This window comes from Gymnoscopelus braueri, assembly GCF_963280865.1.
Source record: "Gymnoscopelus braueri genome assembly, chromosome: 5".
NCBI classification, from domain to species: domain Eukaryota; kingdom Metazoa; phylum Chordata; class Actinopteri; order Myctophiformes; family Myctophidae; genus Gymnoscopelus; species Gymnoscopelus braueri.
In genome coordinates this window covers 26,291,319-26,313,850 of record NC_137606.1, presented here as the reverse complement: position 1 = coordinate 26,313,850, position 22,532 = coordinate 26,291,319, and the positions used below count along the sequence as shown (strand labels likewise).

The following is a 22,532-nucleotide window of genomic DNA, read 5'->3' as shown; positions in this document are numbered from 1 at the left end:
ACACACACACACACACACACACACACACACACACACACACACACACACACACACACGCACGCGCGCGCGCACTGTCACACGCGCACACATGTGCCCAGTGGTGTAAGAAGTACTCAGATATTTTACTTAGCAAAAGTAGCAATACCACAATATAAAAATACTCTGCTACAAGTAAAAATGTTACTTGAGTAAAAGTGCAAAAGTATTGGCATCAAAATATACTTACATACCAAAAGTAAAAGTAGCCTAAAAATGTTTGAAAATAGCAGATCTACAAGCTCTGGACTGGTTGCATGTGAGCTTGTAGATGGCTGTTTTCAAATAGTCTATGTATAGGGCTGAAGTGGTTAATGTATGTTTTAGATAATATCATTTATATCTGCAAAGTAACTATAGTAAAAAAAAAATGCTAATAATTGTATCAGAGTAAAAATACAATATTTGCCTCAGAGATGTAGTGGAGCAGAAGAAATTGGAAATACTCCAGTAAAGTAAAAAGAAAATACCTCAAAATTGTACTTAAGTACAGTACTTGAGTACCCCCCCCCCCCCCACACACACACACACACACGGCCGCGCCGCCCCCCATTGAAGAGGAAGTGTTGGTGGAAGCACACACACACAGCCAAGCCAACAGTGCACCAGCAGCACCACACGCACACTACAGTCAGTCAGTCAGTGCGTCGAGACGAGCAGAGAGATGGAGTCAGAGCAGCAGCAACCATAACCATCTGGATAACAAGAAATATGACACATTGGAATAAACACACACTGCTCGTTATCTTGAATTAGCCAGTGAATCAAAAGCAAAGCCAGTCGTCTCGTCGTCTCACCGACATCATCATCATCATCATCGTCATGCAACAAGGAATCCTGTAGTGAGGTGAGGCATTTTATTTCTTCATTGTTTTGGTGTGTAGTATAGCCTACACTGAACTATATATGCCTGTGTTTTTCACACTTATTTACAAGCAAGTCGAGTTGGTAGCCTACTATCTATGAACCTTATATCACGATGCTGCTGGTAAACACACCAGCATCGTGATGTTTAAGGTGTAGGGATAACGACGAGCCTTGCCTCGTTCGCAGCCTCCAGGTTGGTGCTGAAGGAAAGCTGGTGAAGACCAAAACGCTCGCCCCAAAACACAGTCACCCTGAGAGGCAAATCCAGCGGTATTCACCAAATCACCTGTTATTGCTAAACGTAACCTCAGTAAAACTATGCCTAAAACCTAACCTTACTCCTCAACATAACCTCAGTAAAACGGTGCCAAAACGTAACCCTATTCCTAAACTTAACCTCAGTAAAACTATGCCTAACCCTCAACTTATTTCTAACCTTATCCTCAGCAGTGGTGGAAAGTAACTAAGTACATTTACTTAAGTACTGTACTTAAGTACAATTTTGAGGTATTTGTACTTTACTTGAGTATTTCCAATTTCCAATACTTTTACTTCTACTCCACTACATCTCAGAGGCAAATATTGTACTTTTACTCAACTACAATTATTTGAAAACTTTAGTTACTAGTTACTTTTCGGATATAAATTATTATATTATAAAACATACATTAACCACTTTAGCCATATTTTATACCTAGGCTATTTGAAAATAGCCGATCTACAAGCTCACAACGCGTCACGATGCGACGCGTTGTGAGCTTGTAGATCTGCTATTTTCAAATATGTTTGTACTTTTACTTTTGATACTTTAAGTACATTTTGATGCCAATACTTTTGTACTTTTACTCAAGTAAATTTTGAATTCTGGACTTTTACTTGTAACAGAGTATTTTAATATTGCAGTATTGGTACTTTTACTTAAGTAAATAATTTGATTACTTTTTCCACCACTGCTAATTACTAAGAATACAAGAACCGCTGGTCGGCGAAAAAAATGGGGGTGAGCGTGTTTTAGGACGAGTCTTCCGGTTACCAAGCTTGTGTGTGTGTGTGTGTGTGTGTGTGTGTGTGTGTGTGTGTGTGTGTGTGTGTGTGTGTGTGTGTGTGTGTGTGTGTTGGTCTCCATCCCGATTGACTCTTCGGCTCGATGTGAAAACGCATATAAGAATATATTATGGGCATAAATAAGGACTACGATATTGTCCGAAAAGTCAAATCATCATCAGCCTATAACTGGATCATCGTATTATAGGCCTGTTGTTAGGCAGGGAGGGAAGAGACTGGTTCGTTGCGTGCGATGAAAGATGCTCTTGTGAAGCTACGCCTGCTATAGGATTGGGGGTCGCGCTAATAAGGGGCTTTTCCGATAATCCATTTAATAGTCTTGAGGGGTTTAAGTGTGCGGTGGTCAGTATATATACACCAGGACATGTCGCAGAAAGTAGCCTGCGCTATGTTTTCGTGTCGTTTCGTGTCACATTCGTGTGTCGCTCGTTGCTTTAGTTTGCGGGGCTGGTCCTTTAAAAGCGGCCTCATTCATTTCATCATCTAGCTGGATCCATTCTCTTGGCCGCAGCAGCAGAGAGAGAGAGGAGCACAGAGCCATTCACCATGGGAGGCTGCTGCTGTTTCCCATTCATGAATTCATACAATGTTCATACTGTTATATAGTCTTCCTGGGTGGGCCCACAGGCCTACACTGTAGCCTACGTAAACCTAGACATGTTATTGACTTTATCTCGAAAATATATGTTGGCTGCAAACATATTTGGGCCCCAATATATATATAACAGACCTGCTGATAGGTCTGCTGTCATTTGCCCGATGTAGAACCCTATGTGTAGAACACAATGTTGATGGGTGGCATTATCTATGTATTAAACTGCATAGATTTCGGTTTTATATTCACTGCCTGAATTATTTCAGATTTTTTGCAGTTTTATGCCAGAGATTTTTCTTTGAAAAAAAAAAGAACTCAGAAGCCGAGATACAGAATTTTTAAGTTTTAAGTTAACAAGGAAGTGGATAGGAGTCTAGATCTTCGAAAAATCATATCTCCTTGGTCTTTGGGTCAAAAAAAGAAAAAGAAAAAAAGAAAAACTCGATCTAGGCAATCAAGTGATGGATTTGAAAAACGAGTTAACTTGATCTAGGCATACTGTGTTAACAATGTGTTAACAAAGAACATTTTGAATAAAGAATGTCTTCAATGTTACTCTCTAGGGCCCAGAGAGTCTAGGCTAACCTACAGTAGGATATTGACGTTCATTACTAATCGAGGTCATCACAAACCATCAATTTCGTTGCTCTATTTTCAGGGGGCCTCTTTTTTTTGTATTTGACACAGTAGCTTATCCATGGTCATCTGTTAAATTAATTAGACCTAGTGGGTAAGAGAGACAGGAAATGGAACTGAGTCGTGGAATGTGCATCTCCCACGCGCTTCATCCTTTATCACTGGCAGCCATATGGAAGCCTAACCTCGCTCAATATTTACATTATCGCTGCTTGCCTGAGCGAGTGGATATAGTGTGTTTTAAATATGCATGTAATAAGATCTAGACCTACATAAATAACTGGCTAAGAGGCAGGTGGCTAGATGTAGCATCTATCATTGTGCTCAGGTGTGTGTGTGTGTGTGTGCGCGTGCGTGTGTGTGTGTGTGCACATGCTTGCTTTTGTATGGGTTCAAAATAATGAGTAATGACTCATGGTCGAGGGGTAGAGTTGTCAGGATTCAGGAATGCCTATTTTCATCATGTCTGGCTTCCTATCACTGCTGGCATCTGTCTGTCTCTACACAGGCAGCTATAGTTCATCAGTTAGTGACTCAGTTCTCTTGAGTGTGTCCTCTTGTCTTATATCCATCTCCTACTGTCAGGTCTGTGCTGGGCACCTTTCACTGATCTGTCGTTATCTACTGTATGTTCATTTTGACCATTTATGATCACAGTTGGAACTGGAACAGTACCAAAGAGCATTGTCTGTTGTTGAGGAAAGACAGTGGAGACGAGGTTGTCAGTGGTCAAGTCAAAGGTCAGTATATGTCTTTGCAGGTGAGGGAGGAGAAGGAGGGGGTGCTCTACTATTTCTGACCCCATGATCCCTGTTACTTTAACCTCTTATTCCTTGTTCAGCATTCTGCTGTGAGTCTTTTATGTTCTCCAGATATCTCCTCTTGTCCTCACAGCTGCTGCTTCTTCCATCTCTTTCTTTCTTTCTTTTTTCTCTCTCTCTCTCTCTCTCTCTCTCTCTCTCTCTCTCTCTCTCTCTCTCTCTCTCTCTCTCTCTCTCTCTCTCTCTCTCTCTCTCTCTCTCTCTCTCGCTCGCTCGCTCCAAATGAAAAAGCATAGGTGAGTCAGTCATTCTGGTCTATCCCCTCTGTCATAGTTCAGTGCACCTGCAGACACAACAAACGTTTCATGGTGATAATCGTGCCATCTAGGGATTGAAATGCTTTCTCAAGCAAGGTTCTTAAATGGCCTTTATATCAGTGTATAAAACCCTATTTTTATACTAATGTGGGTCATTTATGACAGCAAAACTTAACTATGGAGTAGTTGAACAAATTGGCTGTTCTTTACAGTCCTGATCTTGTCCATGGCACAAATAATGTTTTAATTATGCCGTGGTATATATTGTGTGGTAATGCCTGAACATGTGTGAACCATATGCACAAATTAGAGTGTGTGTGTGTGTGTACGTACATGCAAGCATTCCACTCGTAATTGCCATCATTAATGCAAGAGTAGATCATTATCTTTTCTTTGCTTCACTCAGATAGCAGGGATGTGTTGCAGAGTCAATGCTTTTAGTGTCATTTAATGTCCTTTAATCACTGAAACGATTTGAATCGTGTGAAAAATTATTACATTGTTGGATTCTAACTTGCGTTTTTAAAGACTGTGTAATATGCACTGTACTGTACTGATTGTGCAGCTGTACACATGCCTGGAACAGGCTAATCTTAGAAAGCATGGCTGGCCCTAAACTCCCTAGGGCGGGAGCATAACATCGCCAATCATTCTCATTAGCCAATCACAGAGGCATGGAATGCCTCACTGTGTGTGTGTGTGTGTGTGTGTGTGTGCGTGTGTGTGTGTTTTGATTTCAGTAGCACATTTCACTAGACCCAAAGTCTATGTCAAGGAGCATAGCATATACACCAACATATGATAAGTAGCAAAGATAAAGCTCTGAAGATCTGATTGCACCTTCACTCAAGTCATGTGGTGGCTACAATATCATTATTTCATTGGTACCATATTATGAGAGACATAGTCAACCATAAATACTGGCCAGCTTCTACTGTCCAATCCTGTAAAGGCCAATCCCACTACTGTGGTGTGACAAATGTTCTGTATTTCCAACTGAAGAAGTCTTTATAGTTGAAAACATGTCACTTTTGTCATGTGACAAAGTATAATTTAGCCCTAAGAGGACTGTATAAAGTACGCAAGGAGTGGGTCTTGTACAATGTGTTTTACAGGCTGCAGTTGATAGGTTCTCCCTATACACACAATGTCTCTTTCCTCTCATCTCCGGTCAGTTTACTGTTACAGACAGATCTCCCAGCCATCTGACGGGGTGCTCCTTCCATTCCGACATCTCACCACTCCGACTAGTGGCTTCCGCGTGCGGTTATGGTTAGGGTTAGGGTTAGGTATAGGGTTCGTCAACGTCGGAAAGGCGACATGTCGGAAAGGAGAAATGCACCCCCATCTGACAGAGATATCAGCCCTGATCCCCTGGGTAAGGGGGGGGGGGACTAGTGGTAGATTTTTACAACAGATAGTGAAAGGGGAAATAAGAAAGGGGAATAAAGCCTACATTATACTTTGTCGAACGACAGTGTCGCTGGTCGAAAATCATCTGATTGTCAGATAGTCCCGTTTTTCTGTTCTTTGTGTAACAGTGTTCTGGGATGAGGTGTGTCAGTCAGAACGTGGCCTACCATCAGAGGCTTTGTCTGCAGCATTACCCCATCGTCCTTTTCCTTAGGTGAACATAAGGAGACACAGGGGGATGTGGATATGTGTGGATCTGTAGGGTGCCCCCACCCCCATGGTAGGCCTACTGGAGTGTATCTCCCCTCCTGTATACATCCCTTTTAGTTCCTCCACCCACCCACACACACGCACGCACGCACGCACGCACGCACGCACGCACGCACGCACACACACACACACACACACACACACACACACACACACACACACACACACACACACACACACACACACACACACACACACACACACACACACACACACACACACACACACACACACACACACACACACACACACAGTGATTGTTTTAGCAGCTGGTCCAGGGAGCAAAAACACGACCCTCTCTATCCCTTCTTACTGTATCACGATTCCCCTCCTCAGTCTTTGTTCCTTACTTTCACAAGCTTGCTCTTCCTATACATTCCCCCATAATACACACATATCCTCGTTCTCCCTTATAATATCATTGCCATTATGTCTGGCGATCCCCTCTGTCCTGAGTCACAGTGCAGAAGAGGCTGCAGTGTACTGAGCCTCCAAAAAATAAAACACCCAATCCTGTCCACTTCTCATGGCTTGTGTTTCATGCTGACTTTGTGCGTGCGTGTGCGTCTGAGTCTGAGTGTTTGTGTGTGTGTGTGTGCGTGCGTGCGTGTGCAGGCGGTTGTGTACAGTCACTCCAGTATCCTTGAGAAAGGCACATCCTCTTCTTAGCGGAAGGGCAGTAGCTCGAGAAATGCATCTCGTTGCATGTCGTTTTTTTCTGCTGAATGTGTGGAAAGATGGCTCCAGAGCAGGTTTTTAAATAGCTGAAAGGGTATTGACTGCCTCGCAGCACACTGACTCACGCATGGGAAGCAAGCTAATAGTGATTACCACTTCAACTTAATGATAAAACTCATATGGCGTGAATAAATTAACAGATGGTCGGTTGGTTGAATGAATGAACAGATGTATGTCATGGATGCCTGAATGAGACACGGTTTTATATATTAACACATGTATTTTGCATGAGGAGCTGTTCCAAGCAGCCTACATTTGCTTTTCCAGCAATGTTGTTGAAAAATGGTTCATGCAAACAGGTTCCTGCTGGCACTCAGTGGGAATGGATCTCCTTCAGAGTGTCTGTGGGGGCAGGAAAAACCCATTCACAAATCCAACCTTCCAGGCAGGGCTTTCTCTGTGCCGCCGTGGCTGCCCGTTGCTGAAACTTTAATGAGGCGTATTTCTGTTCTCTGATGATAGCTTATGAAAGAGACTCCATCTCAGGCTCCATCGGACTATGACTCAGCCAGGAGGTGAACACGAGGGAAAACAACACAATGTTAACTTATTCACCTTACACAGCGAAATCCTGAGTGTTAATGGACCCACGGTGCTCAGCCAACCCTGATCCCCGTAGAGGGAAATAAACCAACTGCATGGTGCATCAGCAGAGAGAGCTATAGTTGACACAGCTAAAATCAACGTAATATTGACACTTTGGATCCCAGCTCCACATCCTTTGGGACGTCTCGGCGGATAAAGAAGTGATGTCTGTTAATATTTTACCTGCTCCAGACCTCCTTTTCAACTCCACATTCATCTGATGTTCTTTTGTAAATCTCAGAGGAAGTATATACAGTATATACTAGAGTTCGGGCCCTCACACCTACTTCGCACCGCCAATCCAACTGATATGCCCAGATATGGAGCTGACTGATTTGTTTGCGCCTGATGCCATGACGACACATTGAGGTTAGACAACGCACTCCATATTTGGCCGTAGCTGCATTGGGAACTCCTTATATGGTTATGGTTAAGTCATGGTGACATGAGCGTGATGTCAGAGGTCTGCCCGCCTGCCTGCCCCGCCTGCCTGCCCGCCTGCCCGCTCTCCCTTAATAATTCCCTCAATTATAATATAGGATATATATATATACTGTATATATATATATACACACGACAAGGACTATATGGGCATATTGGTCGGATCGGCTGTGAGAGCCACGTAGAGGCCCTCTAGATGTGAGGGCTGCATAGCGGCCCGAACCCCTAGTGTATATATATATATACATAAATATATACATATATGTCACAGTACGTTTGGAGAACCAGTACGATTGAAGACAGAGCGCTCGTTTTTAGGCACGGGGCTCCTTCGGGGCGAGGCGGGGCTTTTCGAGACAGGGTTTATTAGCGAGGCTCGCGAGGAGGAGGAGGAGGACGGCGCTGCGAGGCGAGGGGTTATTACGCGAGGCTCGCGAGGAAGAGGAGCCTCCTCCTCCTCCTCCTCCTCGCGTAATAACCCGTCCCGTCCTCTCCTTCTCTCCTTCTCCTCCTCCGAGGAGGAGGAGAAGGAGAGCGCGGAGAGGCGGGGCTTTGATGCGCCGACGGAGACCTGTCTTTTGTTGTTCCCCCCCACATAGCAACCAGGAAGCTACGCTAGGGGAACCATAATATCTATGAGGGGAACGCTGAACACGCGTTCACACGCACGGCGCGCCGACTTAGTGGAGCTTGAGGCCGAGGAAGCGCGCCCTCGCGCCTCCAGGCGCGAGTGCCCGCGGTGACCGGCCGACGCTCCACTAGTCGACTCAGCGCCGTTTGATTTGTAAACCGATAGGGACAGAATAGTTCTTTTCATGGATCACTGTGTGTGTGTGTGTGTGTGTGTGTGTGTGTGTGTGTGTGTGTGTGTGTGTGTGTGTGTGTGTGTGTGTGTGTGTGTGTGTGTGTGTGTGTGTGTGTGTGTGTGTGTGTGTGTGTGTGTGTCAGGGAGAAAGTAAAACAAAAGCCAGAACACAATAAAAGTATCTAAACAGTCCTGCTTTCAATAAACCAAAAAAAGCATGAGCGCGTGCGCGTGTGTGTGCGCGTGTGTGTGTGTGTGTGTGTGTGTGACTGTGTGTGTGTGTCCATATATGTTTGTGCACAAGCCTGGCTTGTGGCTCCCTCTAGTGCTGGGTGGGTGGTAAAAACGAGCGCGCTTTCTTCAATCGTACTGGTTCTCCAATCATACTGTAACATATACACTTCCTCTGAGATTTACAAAAGTGTGTGTGTGTGTGTGTGTGTGTGTGTGTGTGTGTGTGTGTGTGTGTGTGTGTGTGTGTGTGTGTGTGTGTGTGTGTGTGTGTGTGTGTATTCAGCAAAAGAAGGCATCTATCCTAAGATTAAGTGACAGATGATCCTTCAAACAGCTGTGACTTCTGGGTATATCACGTCTTTGTCTTATCTCCCTGTCTTGGCATCTCATTTGATTCAGATCTTTGGGTTCTCTTAACACCAGGGGGGAGATGATGAAGGGAGCGAGACAGAAAGGAAGAGAGAGAAACCTTGTTTTGACTTTGTTGGATGTGGCTTCACTAGGAAGTGAAAACATTTGCAATCCACTGTAATGCTTCAGAAATTTCAGAAAGCTTTGTAAATATTTATGGTTCTGTGATGGGTTTGTGGCTGAAAATCATTTCAAAGTATTTCAAAAGGCGACAATGAGCACATATCCTGATCGAGCTGAGAGAAGCTGGTAGCTCTGACAATAAGCTTTCACAGCTTAATGAGTGACGGCAGTCTCCACACCAGCTGCCACACAAAACAATAATAAAACAAATGTTATTTGTTATTTTGACTACCGCAGATATCTGTAATCACTGGAGTGCTAAAGGCAGAGCAATAGTGAATGAAAACTGTGCTTGGATGGTGGTGTTGACATTGTGGTTGGTTGTATGATTTAGATAGTAGTTTGTGTAAGATGTTGGCTCCACACCACAGTCCAGAGAGAGGCAGCAAGACAGACAGACAAACAGAAAAGGGAGAGAGGGAGAGGGAGAGAGTTTTATCAGCGATGTGATGATGTGGTTTGGCACCGCTTGGCTCAGAGAGGGAGGCAGCACAGAGCACTGAGTCATACACACACAGGGGAATAGACAAATGGAAGGATGAGTGGGTTCGCGTGAGAGGAGGAGGAATAGGAACGCGACTGTTGTCTTTATTCAAATGGGCAAAAAAACAACACCACTCAGTAGGCTATTCAGAAAAACAGCAAAGCAGAAGTGACACCATCACACAATTAGCTGTATGTGTGAAGTCCAAGTTTAGTTTAGCTCTCGTCTAGAATCCAAGAATTAACTTGATCCAAGTGCTTGTTCAAAAACCACAAGTGTCAAAGGAACCAACATCTGGCAGCATGAAGTTATCTGTAGGAAATTAATCACCCACACCCACAATTAATGCTATCATCTTCAGTTGTGTTTTACCTGTCAATGTGGCCACAGTGAGAATGGTCTATTGGGATTAGAGGGGCAACAGTTAATCAAACAAATTGATTTAATTGATTATAAATTTGTTTTGATGATTCATAATTTAATAAAATAATCCATTAATGATCGATCGATTTTCGGTATGTCGTTATTGGCATTTAAAGCTTCGTTGTGATGCGACACATAGTTAGCTTCTGCTATTTTCACTAGTTGAGTATAAAAGTATAAATATTATATTTTATAAAGTATAAAATAGTTTGATTCGTTGATATAAAAAATGCACTTCTCGATTATCTTTGTTTGGTATTCAAACTAACAATCAACCTCCCCCTCCCTCCAGCCTCTCCCTGGCGGGTTGGCATGGCCCAGTGATGAACGGAGCGGTGGTGCCTGGCAGTCCGGAGCTCTCCTCCTCGTGCCCGCTGCCTGACTGGCGAGAGTTCTGCGAGCTCCATGCGCGAGCCTCCGCTGCGGACTTCGCCCACAAGTTCCAGCGCTTCCTGGCAGAGAACCCGTGCTACGACTCGCCCGGCGCCGACGTCAGCTTCTCCCAGCACTTCGCCCAGCACTTCCTAGAGTGTTTCACGGCGGCACTGGCCCAGGCCAGAGAGAACCAGGCCTGCTCGCCGGGGGAGAACGGCTCCAGCGTGCCGCCCAAGTACAGCATTGTTCCTTTCCTGGGCATCCAGGGCTGTCCGCTGTCCTACGGCCACGACCTATACCAGCGACGCAAGGACGCCGGGGCCTCCAGCGAGTCCCTGGACAGCATGGACAGCGGCGGAGGAGGGATAGAAGGAGGAGGGCGTGGCACCGCCTCGTCCCGAGGCCCTCAGCCTCCACACAAGGTGTCTGCCCTCGGCCAGTCACGTAGCTCCGAGGACGTGTCTGTGAGCCACCCGAAGGCTCGCTTCAAGAAGGGCTTCTCCCTCAGGAACATGAGTCTGTGCGTGGTGGACGGCGTGAAGGAGATCTGGCACCGACGGGCCTCCCCCGAACCCGACGCTCCACCCGGAGCGAGGAAGGCTAACGGAGGGGGAGTGGCGGGAGGAGGAGCAGGCGGCGAGGCGGGGGCTGAGAAGTGGTCTCAGAAGCTGCGTCTCCCCAGGGGGTCCCAGGGCCACAAGGCTGAGCTCCTGGAAATCCAGAGGGAAGGTGCTCTGAGGTACATGGTGGCTGATGACACCAACTGCATGGGCGCCGCGCAGTGGCAGAAGTGTCGTCTGCTGCTTCGGAAGACAAAGAGGGAGGATGGAGGAGAGCGCTTTCTGCTGGAGTTCTATGTTCCACCTAAGGTGCGAACATATGCACGCATGCACCACACACCACACAAAAACACACACCAAAAGTGGCCTTGGATCATTCAGTCCCCAGTCAGATCTGTCTGATGAGTAGGCTGGATGTATGCAGAAAAACTGAGCTATTTACTTAGCCAACTGCCTGTCTGCCAAACAGGCAGACAGGCAAAGTTAAATGAGCACTTAGAATTTTGCAGAACATACATACACACACACACACACACACGTACACGCACACAAATTTGCGTTTATGGGATTTCCAGATCATTGCCTGTGACCTCAAGATGGCCATGAGGCTGTGTGTGAATCTGCTGCTGTCGTTTGATCACGAGTGGTGGGGGGGAGCGTGGGTAAGGGCACGGACAGGAGTTAGCATAATGAGAAAAAAGGGAGACAGAGACACCGACAGAGAGACCAAAGGGATCACATTGATATGAGTAATGTCTTATGCCATTGTTCATTGACACGAGTCCAGTTTTCGTTCCTTCTGCAAAGCGGTTTTAGTGATGATAAAAACGAAAGTAGCGGTTATTTTCAGAGGAACTGAACAGTGAACAAGTGAGTCATAAAAACAACGTCTGCAAGGTGTCTTGAGGGGAATATGTCACGCTACGCAAAATGAAATGTTTTCCAACCACGTCGACGTGTAGGTTGCTACTGTACTGTACGTTCTCTAAGAGGAAATCACACCCATGACACACCCACCCACAGGCTTCACTGAAAATACATTAAGAGGTCAGAAGTCACGATCATAACATTTTACTTGACATTAATTGTCTCTTGAATAATTGCGAATTAACGATTTAATGTGTTTTTGACATTGAACATTGGAACATATAAGTACAAATTTGATTTCTGTTTGGCTTTTAGGCTTCGTAAACAAAAGTTGCACAGGGCACATATATCAAATAACTTATATATACAAAGAATGACTTGACATATTAAATAACTTTATACTTTCAACATAAAATAAATAAATAGTGGAAATAGGTGCTGGGAGGTTGTTGACCGGCTATTTCCGCTATTGTTTGAAAATGTTTGAAATTTTATGAAAGTTTTTCAACATGGAAATGATTATGTCATTTATGATGATTATGCAAAATAATTGAGATTATTGTCACAAATTAAGCATTAGAATGTTGCGGAGATAAATCCCAGTGGTCTGAATTACCCTTAATAATGCATAAGGCATTATTAATATGCAAATAATCATCATCATGATCATCATCTGAGTAGGAAACCACATACACATCTGCCATGCCCTGCAGACCCTCTTCAACTTACTCCATCACTCCTATTCATATCTTACAAATCGTTGCTGTCGGGCAGAAACCTTTTATCTCCATATTTTTACATTTTGTGTTTTGTCCTACATTAATGCCCTACTTGACCATACTACAGCGTGACACAAAAGCATCAGAAGTAGCAGATCCACAAGCTCGAAACTTGAGCTTGTGGATCAGATACTTTTGAATTTATTTTGCATCCTGAAAAGTAACAGTTTTGGACATTAAAAAAAATCATAACAGTGGAGAGTCAACGGTGTCTGGAAGACAGACGGAGACGTACAATCTCACTCCTGCCTGTTCCTGGCTGACTGGATGCTGCTCTGTCTCTGTCAGGGACATCAATCTACCTGCTGCCCCCTGTGGCAGCAAGATCACACTGCACTGCTGCACCGGCATGGCTCCCTGCATTATGACACAGCAGCAGGACTTAGGGACAGCCAACTCTCACACTCTCTCTCTCTCTCTCTCTCTCTCTCTCTCGCACGCACGCACGCACGCACGCACGCACGCACGCACGCACGCACGCACGCACGCACGCACGCACGCACGCAGACAGACGCACGCACGCACGCACGCACGCAGACAGACGCACGCACGCACGCACGCACGCACGCACGCACGCACGCAGACAGACAGACAGACAGACAGACAGACAGACAGACAGACAGACAGACAGACAGACAGACAGACAGACAGACAGACAGACAGACAGACAGACAGACAGACAGACAGACAGACAGACAGACAGACAGACAGACAGACAAGTTTATGCTACAGCAAGTGTGCTATATACTGTACTGCACACACAGACACCCTGGTGAACAAGCTCTTCAATCGTTTAATCAAGGTATTTGCGTGACCTCAAATTCCCAGATGAATAGCAATGTAGAGATTTGGCACCATCTCAGGAACCACAACCCTTTTATTTTGCTGTAGCATTGTGTGTTTTTTATAACAACTGCATTTGTTTGCTTAACCCAGTCATCAAAGCCCAAGGTCAGCATCCCCCTGTCAGCCATCGTGGAGGTACGGACCACCATGCCACTGGAGATGCCCGACAAAGACAACACCTTTGTTCTCAAGGTAGGACGCATGCAAATAGAACTTAATTTCCGTGATTTGCTTCCATTTAGCCATGAATTGGCCATTAATGATGTCTGACAGTGATGTGGGGGGATTAGGCCTGGCTCGCATTTGGTGTTCCAAGTCATTCCCAAAGGTGTTTGATAGGGCAGTTATTCTCAAACTTTTTCATGTCAAGGACCCCCAAATTAACATTTATTCTTTTTTTTTTTCTCCTAAATTTTTATCCCACGATTTTGTAACCCTATTTTTTACACCCAGTGCCAATTGTCTATGTAATCCTGGGCACTACCTTCCCTCTGCCAACCTAGGGAGGCCAGGGCCGAGCTCATGCCTCCTTCAATGCATGAGAGCCAACTGACCTTCTTGTCACCTGACAGGGGAGAGTTTCCCTGGTTGGACGTAGCGCGTGGAAGGAACACGTTATTCCAACCAGTTCCTTTCCCCTCCATCAGGCGCCCCGGCTGACCAGGGGGAGGCAGTATAGTGACCAGGATTACTGCATGTTTTTGTGAGGGTACCTACCCTAGGAGACACGGGGAGAACATGCAAACTCCACACAGAAAGGCCCTTAACATTTATTCTAATATCTGCAAGCTCTCAACAGGTTGTGTTGTGAGCTTGTAGATCAGCAATTTTCAGCATTGGTATCCCGACCTGAAAATGCAATTTCTGTTTAATAAAGAGCTGGAGAGACTCCTGTAACCGACTGAGTGTGTACTGTTATTCAGGCAGTACTACTCTGTTTGAGTGTGTGATGGTATTCAGGCAGTACTACTCTGTTTAAGTGTGTGATGGTATTCAGACGGTATCATTCAGTGGAAATTACAGAGGTCGGCATTAAACATTTGACCTCACTCACAAGCGATGGCCTGCTCTATGACAGATGTAGCACAGTGTGGCTGAACAGAACGGAGCTCTTCTGTTCAGTGTTCATGTGTGAACCCTCTTGAACAGAGCACGTGTGTGACTGGAGTTGTTGGCTCTCTCCACAGGTGGAGAACGGGGGAGAGTACATCCTGGAAACCATTGACTCACTGCAGAAAAACTCTTGGGTTGCTGACATCCAGGACTGCATAGACCCCGGGTAAGACCGCCAAATAAATATTTGCTGTTGACTCGAGACGTAGAGAAGGCGGAATGGAGCATACACAGTCATTAATCATCCAGTTAGCAGAGTTTTTTGGACAGGTTACTCTCACAATAACATCGCTGTGTGTACACACACACACACACACACACACACACACACACACACACACACACACACACACGCACACCTTCCACTTGACGTTCAGTTTCCCAGTTTGTGGGAATCCGTTAGTGCAGCTCAGGACATAAACAGAAACATTATTTGTGTGGATGTTTGTGGGCTTTGGTGTGTATTGATTTGCGTGTGAGGAAAATTTGGCTGTGTTTCTTGGCATGCATGCCTGTGTGCATACATTCACTTGTATACCTTTTTGCGGTCCAACTGACACGGTTGTTTACGCGCAGCGACAGTGGCGACGACATAGAGCTGGCGTCATGTCCCCACGGCCAGTCCTCCAAAGACTGCAACATGGTGGCCTCTTGCAGCTGTGAGTTGCTCTCGGAGGGTAAGACTGACACTCAAATGCTTTGATCACAACGTTTGTTCTGACTTGAACAAAAACAAACTGTCCATCATGCAAACATTTTTTTTTTGGGGGGGGGTTGGTTAATTTTATTTATTTTTGTTTGTTTTTATTGTGTTCCGGCCAGCGGTCAAATCACAAATTCCTTAGGTTAGGAATGGAATAGATTTTGGTTAATAATGTTATTCATCATCATTAAACTGACTGCGCTATAAGCTATTGATAGTCTTGAAACCTTACAGATCAGTAATGTCTCCAGTTCACCACCACTAGAATGTCTACAAAATGGGTAGACCGTAGCAAATCTCAGATAGGCTAAATATAAAGATAAACCTGTATATGTCTACTACATGCATAGTATCCCTATAGTAATTTAATAATAAAATATATATACCTCAAAAACTGGTATCTTGGCGACTGCGGTGATGGGCTATTCTGTGGCAGGTCGGCAGCCAGATATAAATTAAAGTGGGTAAGGGTGCCTGACAGATGATGACGAGAAAACATTTACAGAAAGAAGAAAAACTTTACATAGCTTTTGCATGTGAATGAAAAAGTATATTCTTGTTCTCATTTTCATACCTTGAAGAATTCTGTTCATTTCCAGTTTCTGTTCTTTCCCTCTTTCCCATCCCTTTTATGTTTCCCTAGTCATAACACGCTGCTCTTTGAATTGCTGTGTTAATGTTTATAACACATTATGTTTCTAGGCACCTATCGTACCTCCGAGAGGTCCTGCAGTACAGCAGCAGAACACTACAGTGCTCCCTCAGTCCGCTGCAGAGAACCCCCTTTCACGCAGCACCCGTCCCACATGCCTTTAGAACGCTTCCTCCAGTCTCCAGAGGCGCAGGGCTCCAACGGCAACACAGGTAAGCGCACACAGATGAATACAGAAAGAGCAGGAAAGACAGGAAGAGCGATTCATCCAGAGCAAAAGATAGAATACACGTTGTTGATCGGCTACTTTAAACCTTTTGTTTGCATGTGTTTTTTTCTAGGCAGTGAAGGAGCAAAAGATTCAGATGCGGATGCCAGCCTGACAGGATACCCGTGGTTCCATGGAACCCTGTCTCGCGTACGTGCAGCTCAGCTGGTGCTAGCAGGCGGAGCCAGGAGCCACGGGCTGTTTGTAATTCGCCAAAGTGAGACGCGGCCAGGAGAGTATGTCCTCACCTTCAACTTCCAGGGCAAAGCCAAGGTGAGGCTATCAGACAGCAGAGAAGAAAGAGAATTTAAGCCAATCATCTCTTGGAAGCACTATCGTCTTGGGTCCCTGCACCTGGTTCCAATAAATTAACTCCCATAAATGGCAAGGTCAGGGAGAGTGCGATGTTATTGCATCCTATCTGTTTGGATCAATCTCTAGTCCTCCTAAAACCCGCTGCTCTGTGGGAATGAATCAGAGCTGTTCTTGTGACCTTTGGGGCTGCAGCTAGTATACTGCATATGGCTGACAGTAGTCTTGTGTGAGACTCTGGACAGTCCAGAGCAGAGCACACCCTTGAGAGCTGCAGTAATGTCATGCCATGTGTCCTCTGGTGTAACACGATCCCCCACCTCACTTCCTGCTGGCCAGTGATGTGGAGGAAGTTGGAGCTGCAGACTGCTCCTCTGGTGTCAGTCTTTGGCATTCTGTATTGCTGTCCTCACATCCAGACAGTGCTCAGATAATGCACAGCATGCCCTGCCCAATGTCTTTGCTTGTGTCTATTTGTTTTACTTGACTTGACAAAAACAGAACAGAACTCTGTCGGAACATTGACAGAGGGCCTTATATCATAAACACTGTACTATATACTGTACGTATGTACAGTATGTGTATGTATCTATCTATCTACAGTAAAGTTCAAGTTGCAGTATATGCAAATTGCTGTTGTTAGACGGAGGATTCAACGGTTATGACCATATATGGACATGCCAGAGTGCACAGTACACAAATCGGTGTTGTTAGACAATGTTTGACATAAGCGCAAATCGCCATTGTTAGGCACCGGTTTCTGTTGTGTTAGATGTCAGACCAGAGACATACAATCTCACTCCTGCCTGCTCCTGGCTGACTGGATGCTGCTCTGTCAGGGACATCAAGGGGTGTTGTTCGCTTTAAAAAAAATTATATTCAAAGATTTGTACTACTTTTCACGATTTTTCAAAAAATAGCAGATCTACAAGCTCATAAGCTCACAACACAGATGCGTTCCCGGTCTGAACGGGTTAAGGGGGTTTAGCGTAACCAGACCAGACAATAGTACAATTGATTTGGCAAATATAGGCTACCACACATCCGAGTATCTCTATGAACATGATGAATTACGACCAATCTTTCTAGAAACCACAGTAAACAGGAACAAAAAATGAAAACAAAAAGAGACATACGTCATGAAGGAAAAACACTTATTCAGTTAAAATAGAGTATCACTTCCAGTAGTTGTAGTTGAGAGAGAGAGAGAGAGAGAGAGAGAGAGAGATCCAGTTCAGCTTCTCCCAGCTGATGGCTGCTCAGATGGTCATGATGAGCACTCCGGAGTGGGGGCTTTTAGGGGTTAAGTGTGCTATGTGTGGTCAGGGACACATAGACTGGGCAGACTTGGAGGTAACCTTCTGATTACCAGACGCCTCTCTTCCCACTAAACTAGAGGGAGAGTGAGAGGGGGATGGAGGAAGGGAGGGAGCGTGTTTCACCCATGTACATAACCCGGCCAATTCTGGATACGAGAACCAGAACACACGTTATAAGCAAACACGTTTTTATGCTTGTGAATTTATTTATTTATTGGGTCTGTGGTTCACTTAATTCTGTTTCTGTCTTTTCATCCCTTCTCTTCATAAATAATTGAACCCTCTGTCTTTCTTTCCATGTGGCTACTATTTCTTTGCGTTAAAATAACATACCATCTCCTCCTTGCGTTCACAGCATCTGCGTCTGTCCGTGAATGACAATGGCCAGTGTCACGTGCACCACCTATGGTTCCACACCGTGTCAGACATGCTGAGACACTTCCACGCTCACCCGATTCCCCTGGAGTCTGGGGGCTCTGCTGATATCACACTGCGCTCCTACGTACAAGTGCAGCGGTGCACCAGCACAGGTACATGCCAGCGCATGATTAAAGGCCTCACATTGGACTTCTAAACTAATTCAGTCTGCTCATAGACAAGCCCCCCTAAAGAGCTTTAAATAGATGTCAAATACATTTTAGTGTCCATCCTCGGTCAAACTGAAGATAGTAGTAACTTAGCAACATGGAGTGGGATCGGTTGCAGTGTTTATGTTGAACGCTCACTAATATTTAAACAAGGCACTATTTGTCCGTGAATATTGTCACTGTAGGATGCGGTCTCACTCTCAGCCATTCAGCATCCTGGATTGTTTAATGAAAATAATTCATACATGGTCTAGCAGAAGAGTAGGCCCCCTCCATTGAATTGCTTCACAGACAGACTGATGTTTCATGACATGTCAGTGGCTTTTTTAAATGTAGCTAAAGTGTGTCAGAGCTCAACATCTGCTTCTTTAGGTCATTGGAAGGTTGGCTAGTAAGCAACATGTGGATGTTGCGGACGAGGGCTGCAACTATCCATTATCTTCTTAGCGATTATTCTATCGATTACTTTTTCAATTAATTGAATAATCGACAAGCATGTTTTTTAAATTGTATTTAGATTTGTTTAATATAACCACGAATTGATGCAAAAATAATCAGCTTTTTTTATATTTGACTAAATCAATTACCACACTATTGTGTACAATAGTGTCATGCAAAAATAGCTCACTACATCACAACACGTTGTGATCTTTGGAAATGTATTATTTTATTCAAATCGATTATTTCTTATAATAAATTGATTAGTTCTATTAACCGTTGCACCCCTATATTGCAGAGATTTGTTCTGAAGATTTGTTCACCAAATCTGCCTCACCACCACCCCTCCCCACCCTTACACTCTGCCCCGTCCCCTGCTCTCTCCTGGCATGGGATGAATGCCCTCCTGTGCAGGAGAGAGCGAGCCAGGGGGAGTGAGGGGGCGATAATACCACAGAAGCTTTACATGCAGGCCCAGACTCTGGCCGAAACCCACCCTGGTGGTCACAAAGAGGCTCTCTGTTTCTTCCAGGCCCCAAGCCTTCACACGCACACGCACACACACACACACACACACACACACACACACACACACACACGCACACGCACACACACACACCAAAAAAGGCTGTGTAAAAGGCTTTATTGATACACTGGTCAGGCGTGTCTTTGGCAGCAGTGATGTTGGTGTTATTGCCCACCAAGAGAAAGGATAATAAAGGAGGTCCATGTGTTTACATTCTGCTCTATAAAGAACCTTTTTACGACCAGCTCTCTGGGACGAATGGTCAGCACAGTTTGGATAATTTCTTGCTATGCTATGCTATGCTATTATTACACTGTGTCCCGTAATAGTAGGACTTATTTTTCTTTTCCGTTTGCATTCATCTTTCTTCACATGACTCCATCTATCTATTACAGATGTGACCGTGCCTCAAGTCCTCACCCCACCCAGGGATGCCGGCTGCCGGACCGACCCGGTCCAGCCGTCCCTTCACCTCCCGGGGATCACACCTCAAGCAGGTCCCCCTCCTGACCCTACTCTGTCCTCCAGCTCCTCCTCCTCGCCCACTGCCCTCCCCTCCCTGTCTCGCAGTGACCCGGGCGGCGGAGGAGGGGGAGGCGGATTGCAGAGCAGGAGTAACAGCTCAGAGCGTCTGCTGGAGGCCTCTAGTGGTGCATCTGAGGACTACCATGACACTGATGGAACACGCAGGACCCGAGCTGTGGAGAACCAATACTCGTTCTACTAAAGCCAATCAGGGCACAGCTGAGGGCCTATACAAAGGCTCTTATTTGGGTGAGAGGCAAAGTTAGGGATTTGTAATCGATATAAGGGATAGAAGTGACAGGGGACGGAAGCTCTGCCGCCCACAGAACTGGTCCAAGTCACTGGATCACTCATCTGTTTTGGCTGCTTGTTTGTATTCTAAGGCATTTGTTGTTTTTCCAGATATGACAACGAGGCGAGCATGGACATTGGATTGATCTCAGTCTCTTCGCAGTACGTTCAATTGAGTAATCCCAAAGGCACTTTTGCAACCTTCAGTCTCAGCTGTCAAGCATATGAGGGAACAAGGGCCATAATATGGTGTGTGAGTGACAGGAGAAACAGTGGGCTAGTGTGGGAGAGAACGATGAGATGGACTGAGATGAAGGATAGAAGCAGGAAGAGAGATAACAAGAGAGTCAGCTCTACATATGGCTTTGATTCACCCCATCACACCACTTCCTGTCCACCCCTACCCATAATTCCCTGGGAACGGAGCCTTTGTCACCGCCCTGCTGGAGGATCAAGAGCTGAAATGACCCTGAAGAAACAGCCCCACCCCTCAGAGCCCCCTGGAGCATCCCCTTACTGTTTGTTGAGCTGCTTTGAATCTCTCCCGGATATCCTCGCTGTCCCTAAGGGGTGTTCCTACAAAGTCGTCAGAACACTAACATCAGTACAGTGATCGTGGGTGTGTTAGTGTTAGCTTGAAGATATTTTTTCTTAAAGTGTACAGCCTAAAGGTCCTAGTGCCTGTCAATTACCCTGGACTTGAACAGACTGTTAAAATAATTGGGAGGAGGAAGAGGATGTTGACACTTATCTAAACACACAGAGCACAGCTCAGTTTGCCCATCATTATGGAGCATAATCATTACAGCCAAAAATAATTAATGCAGGTAAATCAGTTATTTGTCTGTTTCTGCTTAACACATACTGTACATGCATAATCCTGTCATTCAGTTGTTGTGACTAGTATTTTCTAGGTCCCTCCGTCTGGTGCTGGTTCTATGTATCACATCAATAACCTATTATATAGACCTATAGAACCCTCATTGTTAGAGAAGTTCACAGTGAAATAATTGCTTAATATAATAATACCAAACCCAGCCTTGATCGGAGGGATCCGAAGACTGAAGTCGACCAGTGCTTTGTTGAAGGGTGGCAGCATTGTGTACTGCCTACAAGTGAACTAATGTAGGTCTGTGGACTGGAACAGTAGTCAGTATAGTATTATTAGTAAGACGACATGGCCATGCTGGAAAGGACAGAATGCAATTACCTCACGTGAAGTTGAGTATTGCTCTTAGAATGTCTGTTCAATTAGAAATTTTAGAACAGATAACAATTCGATGCTACTGTACATCATTGGCTGTAAAACATTTGAGTTAAGCAATCAGATCTAAATTATGGTCCTTGACAGAGTACTATTGCAAATAAACACCTCCGACATACATGAAATTCATACATCATAATAGTATCAGCGATAGAGTTGCATTGATTTGCTAAAAACAATAATTACCGTATGATGTTTCTACCATAGGCAGTACACAGTACATTGTTCAGTTGGAATTCAAATGCCATCAGTTCACTTCTGTCCTTGAAGGTATGTTCATTTTATGGTTGATGGTGGTGACATTTTAACTGTCAGTCTAACAGGATTAACAGGAATGGAGAGGCAGTTCATGATAATACATGTGCCAATTTGAATCCTATTTTTGAAAAGTATTTATTCCTCAGCTGTTGTTAATGACATTTTTCCTATCATGTTTTATTTATGTAAAATTGATTTATTCTTCTCAATGAAATATCCTCAGTGGAGTCTGTCTGTTATGAGAGCTCATGTCACATATCACGTTTCCTTTTATTTTCTTAACACTTCTTAAAACTGATTTTGTTGTCTGGCTGAGTTTTTTGAAGAGTCTGTGCAATTTTGTACAAAGTGATGTACTTGACATACTACTTTATATTTCTGTGAATAAAATGTAAACAAACTGTTGAAATGTTTGATTCTCTTTGTAAAGGAAATAAAAATAAAGTTTTAAAGCACGGGTATGTCAGCACAGCGACATGGTCCAGTTATTACACATTTGATTTATTTAGTAGGCTATAAGAAATTATCGATCTATTATTTCTGCCAAGCAGATACCCATCGAGCCTTGATTGGAGGTTTTTGTGAAGCTGGTTCAAGCAGGTGTACGACATTCTCCCCAGCAAGAAACTCGAAGCAGAATAAACT

At 44.7% G+C, this 22,532-nt stretch overlaps 1 protein-coding gene across 1 annotated transcript; it reads left to right on the top strand.

Annotated features, from left to right (window-relative positions):
• The first annotated feature begins 690 nt into the window (after positions 1-690).
• sh2b2 (SH2B adaptor protein 2) lies at positions 691-22,272 on the top strand. Its single transcript, XM_080427935.1, has 9 exons — positions 691-883; positions 10,497-11,448; positions 13,722-13,823; positions 14,819-14,910; positions 15,321-15,421; positions 16,150-16,311; positions 16,441-16,640; positions 18,354-18,528; positions 19,945-22,272. Exons 2-9 carry the CDS (start codon positions 10,528-10,530, stop codon positions 20,274-20,276), a joined length of 2,085 nt encoding a protein of 694 aa, XP_080284061.1. The 5' UTR covers positions 691-883; positions 10,497-10,527; the 3' UTR covers positions 20,277-22,272.
• Positions 22,273-22,532: the final 260 nt, after the last annotated feature.